General features: G+C 39.1%; 2 protein-coding genes and 1 long non-coding RNA gene across 11 annotated transcripts in view; 1 reads left to right on the top strand and 2 right to left on the bottom strand.

Moving 5' to 3' along the window:
- Window positions 1-203: 203 nt before the first annotated feature.
- On the top strand, window positions 204-9346 carry LOC116851471. 7 transcript variants are annotated; one of them, XR_004379591.1, is made up of 7 exons: window positions 204-414; window positions 2317-2921; window positions 3000-3431; window positions 4631-5100; window positions 7476-8665; window positions 8746-8844; window positions 8941-9346. It is a non-coding gene; the product is annotated as an uncharacterized LOC116851471 (long non-coding RNA). The 7 variants fall into 7 exon arrangements; XR_004379589.1 differs by having other exon boundaries at window positions 204-379; window positions 454-2921; XR_004379588.1 differs by lacking the exon at window positions 204-414 and having other exon boundaries at window positions 2782-2921; window positions 7476-7746; window positions 7945-8665.
- Window positions 9347-10452: 1106 nt separating this feature from the next.
- On the bottom strand, window positions 10453-14765 carry LOC116851470 (sphingomyelin phosphodiesterase 4). Of its 3 annotated transcripts, none has more exons than XM_032830909.1 (14): window positions 14255-14765; window positions 13784-14083; window positions 13579-13681; window positions 13253-13484; window positions 12950-13172; window positions 12765-12877; window positions 12528-12686; window positions 12284-12455; window positions 12007-12192; window positions 11707-11925; window positions 11517-11609; window positions 11258-11434; window positions 10836-11065; window positions 10453-10750 (listed from the first exon to the last, which is right to left on the bottom strand). In XM_032830909.1, exons 1-14 carry the CDS (start codon window positions 14279-14281, stop codon window positions 10609-10611), a joined length of 2376 nt encoding a protein of 791 aa, XP_032686800.1. In that variant the 5' UTR covers window positions 14282-14765; the 3' UTR covers window positions 10453-10608. The 3 variants fall into 3 exon arrangements, with proteins under 3 accessions (XP_032686800.1, XP_032686801.1, XP_032686802.1); XM_032830910.1 differs by having other exon boundaries at window positions 12950-13160; window positions 14255-14763; XM_032830911.1 differs by having other exon boundaries at window positions 13784-13947; window positions 14344-14762.
- A 324-nt stretch (window positions 14766-15089) lies between these two features.
- Window positions 15090-15793, bottom strand: part of LOC116851469 (disks large-associated protein 5-like) — a 4515-nt gene continuing 3811 nt past the window's right edge. Inside the window, exons 3-5 of the mRNA XM_032830908.1 lie at window positions 15550-15739; window positions 15331-15459; window positions 15090-15255 (exon numbers count right to left, since the gene is read on the bottom strand). Coding sequence (XP_032686799.1) covers window positions 15218-15255; window positions 15331-15459; window positions 15550-15739 — 357 coding nt within the window. The 3' untranslated portion in view covers window positions 15090-15217. The remainder of the gene's footprint in view (window positions 15256-15330; window positions 15460-15549; window positions 15740-15793) is intronic.

The raw sequence follows: 15793 nt of genomic DNA on the forward strand, positions 1-15793 counted from the left end.
AGGAATAAAAATATCGCCAGCTAAAACACTAAGAAACAAACTTTACTATTGGATATCAGATTATCATATGTAGAATGTCGGATGCAATGTGAATGCTGCATAACAAGTGTATCCGATGGCAAGACGATCTGCCTGGCGCCATCTAGCGACATAAATTCTAACACGTTATTGAAAAAGGCGGTAAAAAGAGTAACAACAAACACCGCCATATTCTTTCTATTGTTACGTCTCAACAGGTTGGAGGCTTCCTTTTTCACCTTTAGTTCTTTTCAAGACGTTTGCAATATTTATATAACACTTATCGTTTTAACAGCTGGTTCCTTTACCAGATCTGCTATTTTCCTACGATGTATGGCACTAGTCGAGAATGTATTCAGAAGTAAGACAGACTCACTTCTTTTGTTGGTTAGCAAGGTAATTCAATATTTATGCATAATATTCCTTTGCAATTAGCACAACTAATAGATATGTCACGGTTTATTGAGTATCCACACGCGTTGGGAATTTGAGGCGTAACGGTAAGTAGTGAGTACATGTATGTACATACACATACACATGTATATACATATATACGTATGAATTACACACCTTAATGACACCGATTTTCTTTGCAACGTAATAACACATCTACGCGGTAACGTTGATTAACGTTAAGGTCTCAAATGCGTGTCCTTTGCAGCTGACTTATTCGAATAGTTATCACGCTATAAAGTCTTTTAAAAAGAACTTAATTTTATAACTAGGATTCTCATGTTAACTATATCGGAACATTCTTGATTTAAAACTCCTGATTCCTCGCAGCGAAGATGTGATGCATGCAACCTCTCTTTTTAAATCTATTTCCTCATGATTTTGTCATGTTAATTTTACAACTATTGATTATTAGAGTAAAAGGAAAGTGATTATTTTTTACGAGTCTGCTTGATCGATTGCAGCTACTATTTTGCGAACATATCATTTTATTTCGATATATTGCAAGAATTTTTAACGTGTTTTTCCTCGCTCGTCTCGCGTCATAAATCAAGATGGTCGCAGCAGGTCGCAGCGAGGGACCAAGACTGTGTAAATGGTCTAACGTTAAACATGATCGATGCAAAATAAATACGTAACGGTGACGAAGAGCAAGGTATAACTATAAAATTGATCAAACTCATTGACATTCACGTAACAGTTGGATATTGTACCAAGACTATTGTCCTAATTGTACACAAACGGATATGGTCAGCTTTCACGTCATTCTGTCCGTCATTACGGATTAATTATCCGACCGTCACATCGATTCTGTCCCGAGGCTCCTCGTCGGTTGATGAGAGCCGCAAAGCGAAGTGGAAGTGATCAGACGTGGTCTGATTTACATCGGCTTCGATCACGAAGATCGACGCGGGTGGCGTTTCCTCGACGCGGCCCTCCTCGGCGGGCAAGAGCGGTGCCAGGGATTTATATGTTTGCAGTTCTATGGCAGGAGTATGAGCCTCTTTCTCGATATCGTTAACAGATTTCTCTATGCTTGTTTGTTCGTTCGGCTCGGAATTGCTAATTATCACTACTGCTCCGACAGTGTTGACGCTCGCGGCATGTTGACGCTGCTCCTTTTCCCGTATCGACGATATGCGCCTCTCGGAATACGCGCCGCCTGTTCTCGTGTCGCCGACAGCCTGCAACGTCGTCCAAATGGAACAAACATGAGGATTACAAAAGCCATAAGATGCTTACTAGACGCTATTATCTTTTTTCTCAAATTTCCGCAGTAAAAATCCAAGTGTTATTTTGGATCTGAATCTCTCTTTACATGTTTTTCACCGTTTTAAGACTATTAGCCCCTCATCACGACCATCTCGATTAACGTGATATGCAACTTTCCTTTTTAACTTATATTTTCTTATTATTTTGTCGTATTCATTTTACTGTTATTTATGGATTATTAAAGCAAAAGGAAAATATTTGGAATATTTTAGAGATGTGCTTAATCGATTGCAAGCATTATTTTTTGGATATGTCTTTTTATTTCGACGTACTTTGCAGGAATATTGGAGATATATTTCCTCGTTTCTGATGTTGTCAATCAAAAGTTACGCGGCGAAGGACTAGGATCCTTAAGTCACATCATTTAATACCATCAAATTGTAATTTATATTTTAAACGTATTAAATGATGTGATTAAAAACGCAAGAAATATGTAAAAAGAGAATTACACGCTTATGCGTTTAAAAATAACACTTGGATTTACGGTGTGTATGTACGGGATTATTTATAGTTTCCCACATGAGAATACTTGGAATGATTAAATTATATGATGTGCGTATGTATTCTATGTAGATATAGATTTCATTTCACCTTGACGCCGGCGTAAACCGAGCAAAGGATGAAGCGTGAGAATGAAATGTGCAAGTAGGAGAATTCACGCACCTGGCGTAGCAGACTTGACCTTTGACTTCCCGGTTGAGGGAGGCCGCTAGGTCGCCTTTGAAACTGTCTCTGCGACCCCACGAGAGATCCGCGATCGTGGATCACGCTGATCACACTGGACTTAACATCGCTGTGCGGGAACAACAGTCGCCACACGAAATTCTTGAGTGCGGCACGAAAGTCCTTGAGGTGGTAGGCGTAGAGAAGTGGGTTCCCGACCGAGTTCATGTGCGAGAGAATGATGCAGAAGTTTATGAGGAAGTCGTTTACCTCGCACTCGGGACAAAACGCCATCACGCAGTTGATCGTGTACAGCGGGAACCAACAGACGATGAAGAACAGGACGATACGCGAGAGATTTTGCGTAGCCTTGACCTCTCGTTTGCGCGCCGCGCCGAGCACACGCAGCATCGTCCCCGTCGCCTGGTTACTCGTGCGACCACGACGAAGACCACCGCCGAGACGGCGATCGGCGGCGGCACCACCACCATCGGGATCCATCGTGACGATTTGCTGTAACTACGATCGTCGTATCTGTCATACTTTTTGGCTACTTTCCGCATTGCAATTCACCATTCGCTTGTGTTTTCCAGCGACTGACCTGCTTCACAATCACGCGGTATATGTGGGCATAAAAAACCGCGATCAGCAGGGCAGGGAAGATGATCGTGGCAAAATACAGAAACACAAGATAATCGAAGTCCATCACTTTCATGAACATGCATCTGTGGTCGCTCATCTCCCCGGTGTTCCATCCTAAAAGCGGCAGAAAGCCCACCAATGTGCCTGCTATCCAACACACGCATATTATACCTGAAAGCAATAGATTCTTTCTTTAACATGAAGATAAATATATGAGCCCAAAGTGGATAGTATTTGAGACATTGAAGATATTGAAGATATTCATAGAGAGATTCTCTCTTTCATGCAGGAACAGCTCTATTCAAGACGATTCCGTTTGTGGGAATCGTGTTTGTCAGGCGCTATCACATCGATGTGAAATCAGGAACTATTGAAATCGAGAGGTACAATATGCATCGACGCTAGGTTTTGCCGATGAATCGACGCGCCGTCGTGTCGTTGTCACGTCGTCGTTGACGTCGCGTCGTCGCGCCGACTACGCGTAGTTGATTCGGATAATGACTCGCGCTCGTACTTCCGTTCGTTATCTATCGGCCATTCATCGCGATTAGCGGTGAACTTCATTTTTTCACACTCTATCTCGTGCAATTTTTATGCGTGTGCGGCGGAGGCACATGGGGCTTTTTATCGATTCGCTCGATATACGTGGAAAAAGATATTCCGTAGGGAAATACATTCTATCGAGAGCGTCATACGGGGAACGACGTTTCCGAATGTTATCGAGATATAGAAATTGATGCATCCAATGAATCTTGACCATGAAATCTTTCATCTCTCTTTGAAATTCGACTCTTTTAAATTTAACAGGAAGATACGACCGAAAAAAAGAAAAAAAGGGAGAAAGAAAATCGAAAGTACTTTTGAAATGTACGATTAATCGAATAGCGTCGATCAGCTTAACAAGATATTTAATGGAGGCGTAGTCGGTACGATGTAACGTGACATCACGCAACGGGATTTAGAAGGGACACGACGCGATCGCAAATCGCACAAACAATGCCGCATAATCGCTAGTTGTATTTGTATCCTTGTACCCGAATACGTGCCGGAAATTGGAAGCATTGCGTAGCTGTCCACGGCTTTTGGTTTCTTTTGTTTTAATATCGATATGACCGATATAATTAACTCATTAACCGTTTGAGCTCCGACAGGGTTCATGAGAATATGCTATATCAAAAGTGTCACGCAAAGCGGTAGTAACCCTAATGCTAATACGTTCGAAGAGCGAATTAACCCTAAAGCCTTAAACGTAGGTAACATTTACACAATTCAATTTTCCAAATGTTACCGTTCTTAAAAACATGTGTTTTGTTCACTATAACTTTTATTCAATTTCATTAAATCGCAAAAGCATTAATATATTCATATTTCTCGATATTCTTTACACTGAATAAAAAAAAAGATTAGATTTAGAATATTTTTATGTTCTAAGATTAATTATCAATCAGGAGCTATGAGCAAGTTATGCGTTGAGTAAAATTTACCCACGTTCAGAGTTTTAGGCTTAAATTCCTCGACCGTGTTGCAAATGATTATTTTGAAAATCTATGAACCAATCGTCAAGTGGTCTATTGCATTTCAGGACGACTTCAGTTGACTTGGATCAACGCACGCGTGTATCGCCTTCCATTAATCTCGCGACCTGATATCAAGTACCTGATATCAAGTATCAAATTAATAACATCGTGGAAGGACGCGCGTGGTGATCCCTCACCTATGGCAGTTTTGGTGCGCACCGTGCGCGAGTATCCCATGGGGTGTAGTATTGCCCAGTAACGATCGACAGACACTGCCACTAGGCAGAAAATGCTGATGGTACACAAGACCACGAGGACCGACACGGTGAAGAGACAAGCGTGCAGATTCGTCGGCAGACCGATACTCGCCAGGATCGCGAAGGGGATGGCGAACAGTCCGACCAATAAATCGGCCGCGGCTAACGAGACGATGTAGTAGTTGGTGCGTCTGCGTAACTTTCGTTCCTTGCCGAAAACCACGATGACCAGGCCGTTGCCGAAGACGGCGCAGATCGCCACCAGAATCTCGCACACGGTATACGGCAGGTTCAGTTCCGAGACCGTGGAAGTGGAAGAAGCATTCGTCGTCTCGATGTAGTCCGAGTGATCGAACGACTCGGTCGTGTTCGATGGAAATTCCATCACGACTCGACTGGCGCGAGAATGCCGTTTATTGACGCCGACACATAATCCTCGTTAATTTTACGTGTTGATTCAGCGAGCGTGATTGTGACGAGGGGATAAATGGGACATCGCGAGACTTTCCATCGATATCAATATTAGATCTGTAGTCATCGCGCCTTCGGAACTGTAACTCGGAAGAGATGATAAGAGCGTTTTTGAAATCTCTCTTTCTTCCAAGATACGCTTCTGTTTTAAATGTGTCTAGTCATTACTTTGAAGGAGCTTTCGGCGGCAACTCTAGTTTTGTAGAATACTTCAATGTTTACGTCTACACTTGGAGCAATGTCTATACTTTAATTGACTCTGTGAACACCGCGATACTAATATTCTTTTTGTTCTATCAAGACGTGTCTCGCCACTAGTGTTGCATGTGAAACTTATTTCAATGTCTTAACATATCACATCACAATGTACATGCCACCTCGCACTTCTCTTCTTTTCCGAGTGATTCATCAATCTTGGTGCCCTTGCGATTTCATTAACAGTTTCTTTCTTTAGCAGACGTTTGATAGTTGTTTTGGCCTCGTGTATTTTAGCTAGTCGATCGTTTCCGCTTACGTCCGACAGTACTAACGAACGAACGAAAGAACGAACGAACAAACGATCGATCGACCGGTCGCTCACTCGTCGCGTGATGCGTTAACCGTCGTCATGTTCTCCGTTCATTACTTACGGAGCGACGTTCGACACGAGTGCGCGTAAGATGGATTTCCGTGCGATATCATCTAATAAGGCCTGCCATGTCACGCGAATTCGCGGACGCGTCGCGCCGTTACGACGCGCGCGGCAAGCGCGTCGGAAGTGAACGAATCGACTTCGTCTTGCACGCCGTTCGTATCACATTCGTGATGCAATATGATCATGATTACACGCGTGTCGTTACCTATTATTCTTACCCGTTCATTATTCCTGAGTGGAGCGACTCGAAACGGTAAATTTTTCCGCTACACTACGTATAGACGAACGTCTTCGTGAAGAGACCGGCTGTGCATCATTATTAATAATCGCCGTCTACCAAAACCGAAAACTACTGTCGTTAATTCAACTTCCGAGAATCTTTCGCGAACATGTCATTAAGAGGACAAGTATTTTAGAGTAAAAAGCGTGTCGTTACGCACGTCATCTTCGATGTTAGTGAAAAGGCGGGAAAGTGTTCACTGCCTCGCGATAAGAGTAACGATCGATCGATCGATGACTCGCGTGCTACGATTATTTAGTTAAATTGACTCGGACGAAAAAACGCGAAAATAAGGTTTTTTTTTCTCTCTCTTTCTCTCTGTCGCGACACGCGAAGGGCGCGTGAGCGCCGCTGGAGGATGGAACGCCGAACGAACGCGTCCGCCTTCTCAACCCCGTGGCGTGTAACTGAGGTGCTCTTCTCATGATAGAATGGAACAGAAGGGAAGTGGAGGTGGGATCTCCGGCCGGTCGCTCGTGTTTCTTCCGCTTCCGTTGTCGAAATGCTCAAGAAAAACATCCACATGTCGATGTAGTCGCGATTACTTCGGTACAGTGAACAAATACAATAAGCGCGTTTTGCATCGCGATGTTTCTTTGCACGTGGTTTCCAGTAAATACCAGCTAATAGTAACATCATATCAATGTTGTAATTTCTCACTCAACAATGTAACTGTTACATCCCATATAACATCAAAGTCAATGTGCATTATTAAAATGTTGCTATAATATTTTAGTAAATTAAATTTTTTGCATGGAAATACAATGTTGTATGTGTGGTAATTTTCTTTAACGGGGAATAGTACATTAATATTACTAAAACGTTAGCTTAAGATGATAAGATAATTATATTTTGATAGATATTGAAATAATATTAATTCAATCATAAGGTAATCTCATTAATCAAAAAAACTTTGTATTAATGTTGGGTTTAAGATTTATTAAAAGTTCCGGAAAGTATGTATAATGTTTTAAGATCATGATAACATCGTAATCATCTTCGCGATAACATAATTAAAAGTTTCTCAAGTTTAATGTCGGTGTAATATTGTTGTGTTACGTATAACATACATGTTATATTGCATTACATTGTTGAGTGGGAAATTATAATATTGATGTTATGTTAGTGTTTGTTCTTTGTATATACTTAACGGGGTAGCGTTCAAATACTTCACGCACGACTATCAACATCAATCATCTTGGTCTCACTTCTTTTTCTTTTAGTAGATTCTACTATTTTCGTTTAATTTGTTTAATTTGTTTTCGCAGTTTTGAAGCTGAGCCTCTCGGGGAAACCCTTCCTATCTGTCAGGGAAAACTCAATTTTATATCGAGGTCACAGAGAAGATTTGTAGATTGAAACTTGGCACGACAAATTTTGTCGTAAAATCACGTTAACTTACTGTTGCTGATACAGCTGATACGTTATTGGAAATCATCGATATCATGTGTATTTCGAGAAGAAGACATTTGCAGCACCTTCCACGATTCATATCCGTACAAAAAACAAACGACCTACACACGACGGCGACCATAATTAGTAAGTGCAATTGTGCACGCGTAGCGAGCGACGATGAACAGCCACCGAGTGTCTTCCTTGTCAGCCTGATGTGCACAAACCGGATGTTCGTTATATCGCTCGTCATTGGACATCGATAAGATAAAATAGGGATAGAATTACCGCGTCAAGGATAACTAGACAAACGAGTCTGTACATTTTTCAATCTCTTTTTCACAGATTTTGTAGTACGTATCTGTACTGTTTGCAAGTACACGTGTACTCGAATATACATTTGAAACGCGATATCGTGTCTCGGCAGACGCACGAGGTGCCATCAGCCTGGTCACGGAAATCACGAAAAATGAAGATCATTTCGCTTCTGTCGAGTATCCTATACGCAGCGTAAATACAGATAGATACGATCTTTCGCCAGAAGGAACTAATTCGACGATCAATAACAGCGCGATCGTCCAACAATTGTCTGAACAACGAAAGTAACACCATGTTCGACCAACCCGACGCGTCGTGTTCGAGAAAGCAACGGAAAGCCGTTCAACCTGGACACTCCTGCCGAGTGGCTTTAACGAACAGTGAACGGGTCCATTCGTGGTAATTCGCATGTACTCATTGTCCGTAACTGGCGTATAACGGAGCGCTTGACATTGCATAAAGGATCTCTAATTGCGCTGTGGAGCTAAATGCCTTCTCTGTCGCGCGACGCGCGCTGCCACGAGCGGTCTTTCGAGCGCGCTAGAGCGATCTAAATCGAAAATGGGTCGTGTTCGCGTTACACCAGCCATGTAAACACACCCTAGAATGTACGACCGACTATCTAATGGTTTAATACGACTAATGCGTCGCCGGAAGGTGGACTGCAGCCTTATCCGAGTCGATATTTTGGTTCCATGTTAACCTTGCAAATTCCGTCCAACTTGGCGAGCCGATGGAGAGTCTTGAGGTATAACATTAATACAGACTATTGTCCTTTGATGCTATAATTGGTTACGCTGTCGTTTGATAATTTGATAATTTGACCAGCTCAAGGATGCGGAATGTGTCATTGATTGTCGGCCACCGAATGTGCTCATCATTGATTGGAGAACGACGCACACACCGCGATGAGGAGTACGTATGTTGGTACGTCACTTGTAATTCTCGTCGGGTTTTAAAATATTTAACCTCGTCGGCGTCGCATTAATCAGCACGTGTTTCTTAGATCGCATTGTATTTTAGCAAGTGTCAGTGCTAGAAGCAAATACTCAGAGTGCTACGATGGAGCAGCTGAGAGCAGAATGCTGAAACTAAGACTTTGGAATGTAGACAGCGATACATTATCTATTTACAGGTGTGTCAAATCATTTATTTTACAAAGTGTTTTCGATTTTAACGGATGTTCAATAAAATTTGCCGGGCATAAGAATACACCCGAGTCGAAATTTAAGCTGATATTCATAGTCTTTTATTGCTATTTAATACATTATTATAGTTCCGTGAATCTCTCTCTGATTATTCATGTTAAAGTTGACTAACAGTCTATAAGTATGAATCTATCAGCAATTTGCTTTTAGGCAATGACTGCAAATAATTTACAAAAAATGTTCGCGAAAAAAAAATAAAACAATGAACAATTAATTTCTAATTATTGCATAAATAACATGCCCGAATGTACCAATATGGCTTGTAAAAATATTTAAGCGGATTTAACAAGGCGAAAACAAAGCGTGGCTCGTAAGAAGTAACGTGAGCTTTATTTAGTATAGATGAAAATAAATCAGACAGTTTTTCTTCGTCTACGAACGTAGAGGAGACGCGTGTAAGAGGTCGGAGCGCCGTAAAGATGTGTAAACGCTGGGTGATACCTAAAAACGTCCAATTAAAAGCTTACTTCCACGTGCGCAACGTGCGCGCGGTGTTAGGTTCGCTAGCCGCATGCTTTTATTATAAGCCGGGTGTAAGGAATAAACCAACGCGCTTTTTTTCTTTTCTCTTTCTCTCTCTCTTAGTAAATAATGGGTTACTTTGCTTTGTACGTTCACATATACGTGCGAATACACGTGTGAATAGAATATAAATGTTCGCCGATGAATGTATTTTTGATTACTAATTATTTTAAAAGAAGGCTGATAAGTAGAAAATGAAAAAAAAAGAATCTTAGATTTTACTCCATATCGATGTGACGCAGCCGCATGCAAGCGAATAACATAATCATCAACACGTAAATTGTTTTACAATGATTAAAAGGATCGGTAGCGTAAGTGGTGTACCTCATGCATCGCATCAGTATACGCTTGGAACTTTAATCCTCTTAGCATACCCGATGCTTCATCGATCGACGATTCGCATCACTTTCAGATTTAATTTGTCTAATGAGACGGCTTATTTTCATTGCGTTGATTAAACTTCCCGTTAGTACACAAGAAGTGCGTATGCTATAATCGTTTCGGCGTCTTTGGTATTGCCCGATGCACGATCAGTGAATTAATAATTGATAACGTCGCATACATTTCGGGCGGACGACAACCTTGATTCGTGTGAGAGAGGTACGACGTGTCCTATTATTCATTGTGAATCCTGCGCACAATAAGTAATTGCATTTAATTTGCACTATAATTAAACGACTTTTCTTCACACATGGGAATAAACTAATTTCAGTTATTTTGTCAGTAATAAACGCCGTAATGGGACGAGGGCGAGTAAGAAAGTGCGCGATTAGAAATCATTTTCATTTCTTTTTTCCAATTTTTTTTCTCGCGTTTATTTTTAACAAATGCGTATGTTTGGTTCTGCATTACATTATTATAAATAAATCACGTAGAAACATTTTCTTGTAGTGCAACAGTCACAATTATAGTTTATAAAACTAGAAGATAGTTTAGTCATTAGTGTCAGCAACCGAAAATATTATCGGTTAATGAGAAATGTATTTGCGTTAGATCTGAAAGTGCTTGTGGTTGATAGGAAATAATGTTGCAAGATCGCACGCATGATTATATACATAAACCATACCCAGAATGCGAATCCCAGAAATGCGAGGGGACTATAACTGTAAAAGAAAAAATATTTTTGAGGCGCATAGTTCAATTTAACGATATGGAATATGTGGAAAGATTATGTAAGTTCTGAAGTACTTGAAAATCCATGTTACGAATATGCCGATAGACACACTCGTGAGGAAGGTATAATTGGCCAGAGATCGTAAACTTAACCGGGGCGGCAGCCGTTCCTCACAGCCGCTGGTGAATCCATTCGGCGTTCGTTTCGGTAACTTGACGACTGTAGTAGGCGGTGTGATTAGTTGTCGACAAATAGTGCCGAAGAAGCTCTGTCTGTTGTATAGCGTGATTATCTCATGTCGATACTACGAACGAATTGCGAATTATTGAAAAACTAATGTGTTACAAGTCGTGTTACATATATTTTTAACATTTGCTGTTACTAAACACATTTTTATATTAAAAAATGTAAAATACATTTATATATTAAATGGCAATTGCATAACGTTACATCGTGCTCCTTGGCACTTAAATAGTTGAACATGCGTGTGCAATACCTTGAAATTGATAAAGCAGCACAACTTGTAGAAATTTCTAACGAGGAAACCACATTCGTACGTCCGTATCGGCTGCAACTCTGGATCACCCATATACTCGATGTATCGGCATGTTTGCCTACCCTCTTGCAGTGGTACAAAAACACCCGGTCTACTTGAATCAAGACTGGATTCCGTCTAAACATCATTCACGTCTAATCAATTGAGAATTCAGTAAGATATATCTTTATAAATAAGACAAAGTAAGAATAATATGTACTTGTGACTGATGACAAAAGGAGGTCGACAAGATACTGTCGTGATATTCTTGATCCGCTACTATAGCGACTTGCGGAATATCTTCGAGTTTGATCTGCAAGAGTCACACAGACGCGCGTGTATGTGATACGATTTAAGATTGACGCAAAGAAAGAAAAGTTTGATCCGACGTAGATAAGAGGTCTACTCACTTGAAATATGTCTATTAGCTGCTGTTGGGCATTAGCCAGAAGCACAGGAACACGTCGTCGTTCTTCTATACCGATGTCATCTGAGGAATAATCGTCGCAGTAAAAAAACTCCCATAAAGACAACAAGAAACGTCTTCCTTTCCTTCTGTTTTCTAGAGCCTCGACTAAACTGGTCGCCGTCAAGTGCGCTTGCTTAATAGTACTCAAAAACCATACAATCTAAAATATGTAAGTTCTCAACAACCATCGATAAAAAAAATTTATAGTTTTTATAGTTTCAAGGAAAGAGTCAGAATATACCTGCGATGTGATGGCCGATGAAAACATAGGAACGTATTGATATGTAGGACCTTCCAATTCCATAACTTGTTGTCTGACAATTGAGGTCCATTGATTGGTAGATAATCGACCTCTGCTTAAGCCTACGTCGTCCATACAGCTCTCTACCTCAGATATCATCTTTGCTAAATGCGGCTGTGAGAACACCTACAGAATAACGAATATATATCTTGATAACAAAGCAAATAGTTGTATTTTCAAGTATAAAAGAATGATACGCTGTGGGAAATACACATACTTTCGTGACTCTGAATAACATTAAAGCATTTTTAGGCGCTACTAGATCAGTCCTCATAAAACGTGGGAGTAATTGCTGAAATATAGCCGTATATGCCAGCAGGTTATTAGCAACGAAAGCAATCCACCTATCGATATCGTGAATTTTGCCCCTTTCTTCTTCTTCCGCTTTACTAAAAAGAAATTTTTAATTGTAGAATCAGCGAGAGATTGGCTTCTAAGGGTAATATAGAAATAAAGCATACCCTTCTTTAGTATACGTTATTCCCGGGACATATCTCCATGGTTGAACGAAACTCAACCAAGCTTCCAGTATTAATCTAAACGAGCTGTCTAATGGCCAATGATATATAGCTTTTCGTAAAAATGTATATATTTTTCCTTGAACTGAAGGAAGAATTATTCTGGCGAAGAGAATTAAAGAACATTAGGAACAATTATAAAAGGCGGCGAAATGTAAAATATTTAAAATATCTCGGTACCTTTTTAATTCATCCATTGCGCTCTTGTCTCCCGTAGCGCTATTTGTAAATTCATGCAGTGTTTTTATGAACGCTCTCACTAGACGTATATGTTCCCCAGAATGTACGCTATGCTAAAATTAGAAATTGTTCTCATGTATATATTTCCTTCCTCCTTTAGATCATTTGTCACACAAAAAATTTACTCGTCGTGGTATTGAAGCCAAAAAGGCCGTAGTTAATGTAGGAGTCAGCTGTTCATCTTCAGTGTATTCCAGCCAGAAATCTAGAAAAACCTGTACCACAGTTTCACTTCTCCATACTTGAGGTAAGCATTGCTGTTGCGACACTCCCGATCCAGGACTCATTGATCCTGGCGACAATATGGATGTTCTCAAAAGTCTCGGAGTTTGCAATCTATGACAATCTCTGATTGAAATTTATGATATATAAATACAGCATACTTTGTATCTGATTTATGTTTTGCAATAAAAATTTTATCTCCGTACCTTTTGTATTCTGGTGACTGAGTCAATTTTCTTGGAGGAGTTTTCTTAACATATGGTCCAATCACTGGTAGAACTGCAGAATTATCTCTTGGGAGAAAATGATATAAATAGCAATGTGCTAATTGAACATATACAGTCTCCCAGTTTACCCATACATTCTCTCGTTGCTGGAGTTGCAACCAAGGATTGGTCAAATGATATGCGAAATGAAAAATATAATACTCAAAGGGATATGTGCTTACATTAAGGAACATTTATCATTAATAACATATTGCTATATGTACATATATATAACATAGTAGTACATAATATCTTGTAAAGGATACTCATAGATAACACTGATGGAACACGTGTTCCTTGATCATCTTTGATCTTATCAAGATAAAATGGTGATATTACAGCTTCTTCTAACAAGGAACGTATCTTTGACTATAAAGAGAAATATTAAGATATTTGTAAGAATAAAAATTATAATACACACACACACACACACACACACATACACAGCATAAGTTAAACTATTAGACTTACTGGAAGATATGACACTGGAAAATTATATTTCAGGTAACAGTCTGGAAGTAGTTTATAACACAAGGAAAACATTGGCCCTTGAGGTCCAAGAAAGTTACACAAAGCTTCATATTCCTGTGAATTCTTCTGGAGTGTAACATTACGTAGACCCCATCCGATATTATCTGTTATTCCAAATAAAGAATCAATCAGCAGAGGAAAAACAAGTTGTAGCTCAGTGGTACTCGACTCATCTATCAGTACAGCTAAATCTCTGCATCGTTCTACTAGTGGTGCATTTAGGTATCTTTGCGCTCTAATCTAAAAGAAAAATAAGACGTAAATAATAAAATAAGCTTTTTTGTATACCTTTTTAAATCACACAAGATTATTTGTTTTGCTATGAGGTTATATTTTGATATATGAAATAATATTCACATTTTATAACATACACACACACACAAGTGAATAATAAATGTATATGAAACAGACCGTAGCAACATCCGTAGAAACAGCCATCGTTCAACGTCTTCGTGTTTGAGTAAATTATAATATAAAAAACACAGTATTTACAAAATCACCTAAAGATTTGTAATCTATTGGATCTCAAATGAAAGTAGATGTCGTTGAAGGCGCTCTCTCTCTCTCTCTCTCTCACTCTCTCTGGGGCCCTATTCCATAACCACTCATCGACAATTGTCGGATCGGTAGTCGTGGTTGCGCAGCTTTTCTATGGTATAAAAAAGCTGCGCAACGACGTCTACCGATCCGACAATGGTCAGTAAGTGGTTACGGAATAAGGCCCCTGCTTGAAGAGTACTATTTCATACACGCTATCCGACAACTGTCGAATTGGTAGACATCGTTCGCTTAATACTTATTGTCTGTGATTGGAGCATTCTTTTAGATTCTTTATAGACTCAAGAGTATTTACCAATCAGGAACCATAATCATTAAGTGTTCCCTAAATTGCTCTTTCCGCTGAATGTAACTAATGTTTATGAATTATTTCAGTCAATAACGTTATGTCCACAATTTTTGTTTTTTTGGACTTATTTTATACACACACATACATATATTGTAAGGAATGTGCAACTTTATATTTTAATTTATTTTAGATATAATTTTACAATTGTCTGTATATATATAAAAATAGACTAAAAATACACTACATATCTTTAAAGTTATAGTGTTGTGACACAAATTGAATTTAGCTCTTGGAGAATAAACTATTCAGAGAACTAGCAAATTCTTACATTATGTAACTCTGAAGATTTTTTATTTTTTTCATAAGGCAATAATATCGATTAAAAAATACAGTTTACAATTATACCTACAGTAAACAAATGATCTTTAATATGTTTAGTATAAAATTATAAAATAAGCATATAATGTAACATATTTCACTACGGTTATTTAGTCTACAATGGTCGTGATAGAAGTTACTAGATAGATTTAATTTTTTGTATGAGATCTCGTAACTCTGTTAAGAGCTGAAACAAATTTTGATTAATACATATCATCTTTTATAACATTGCGTTGTTTTATATATTATAATTAGAGCTTACATTTTAGCGTTTGCTGTGATATCATATCTTCATCAAATGTATTTTTGCTTCGACTTTGTCTTGATGGCGTTCCTCGTTTCAAATGAGGAGTCATAGGTAGCACTGGTTTATTTTCAATGCATGCCTCAACTGTAAGAAAAAATAGGATTACAAGTGCAATCGCAAAATTATAATGACTTATGTTATATATATTAATATTCTTAGAATTAAGAATCTCACCATCAAATGCAACACTTTTTCGGGACGATCTTCTCTTTTTATAAGTATTCTTGTTCACCTTTATATCATCTTTATCTGGTTGAGTACAGTTGTTCCTATCCGTTTGCGATAATTTTAACGACTTTTTCCTACTTGATTTTACAGGACTCTCATTCTCCTTCTTATTCCCACTTTCCTTCTTTGGAGTCATCTAGGAAAAATAATTCATCAGTTAGATTCAATTTAATTAAAAGATTATCAAAAA

The sequence above is a fragment of the Odontomachus brunneus genome, unplaced genomic scaffold, assembly GCF_010583005.1.
Source record: "Odontomachus brunneus isolate Ranch 3 - 2012 unplaced genomic scaffold, Obru_v1 Obru_scaffold_176, whole genome shotgun sequence".
NCBI lineage: Eukaryota > Metazoa > Arthropoda > Insecta > Hymenoptera > Formicidae > Odontomachus > Odontomachus brunneus.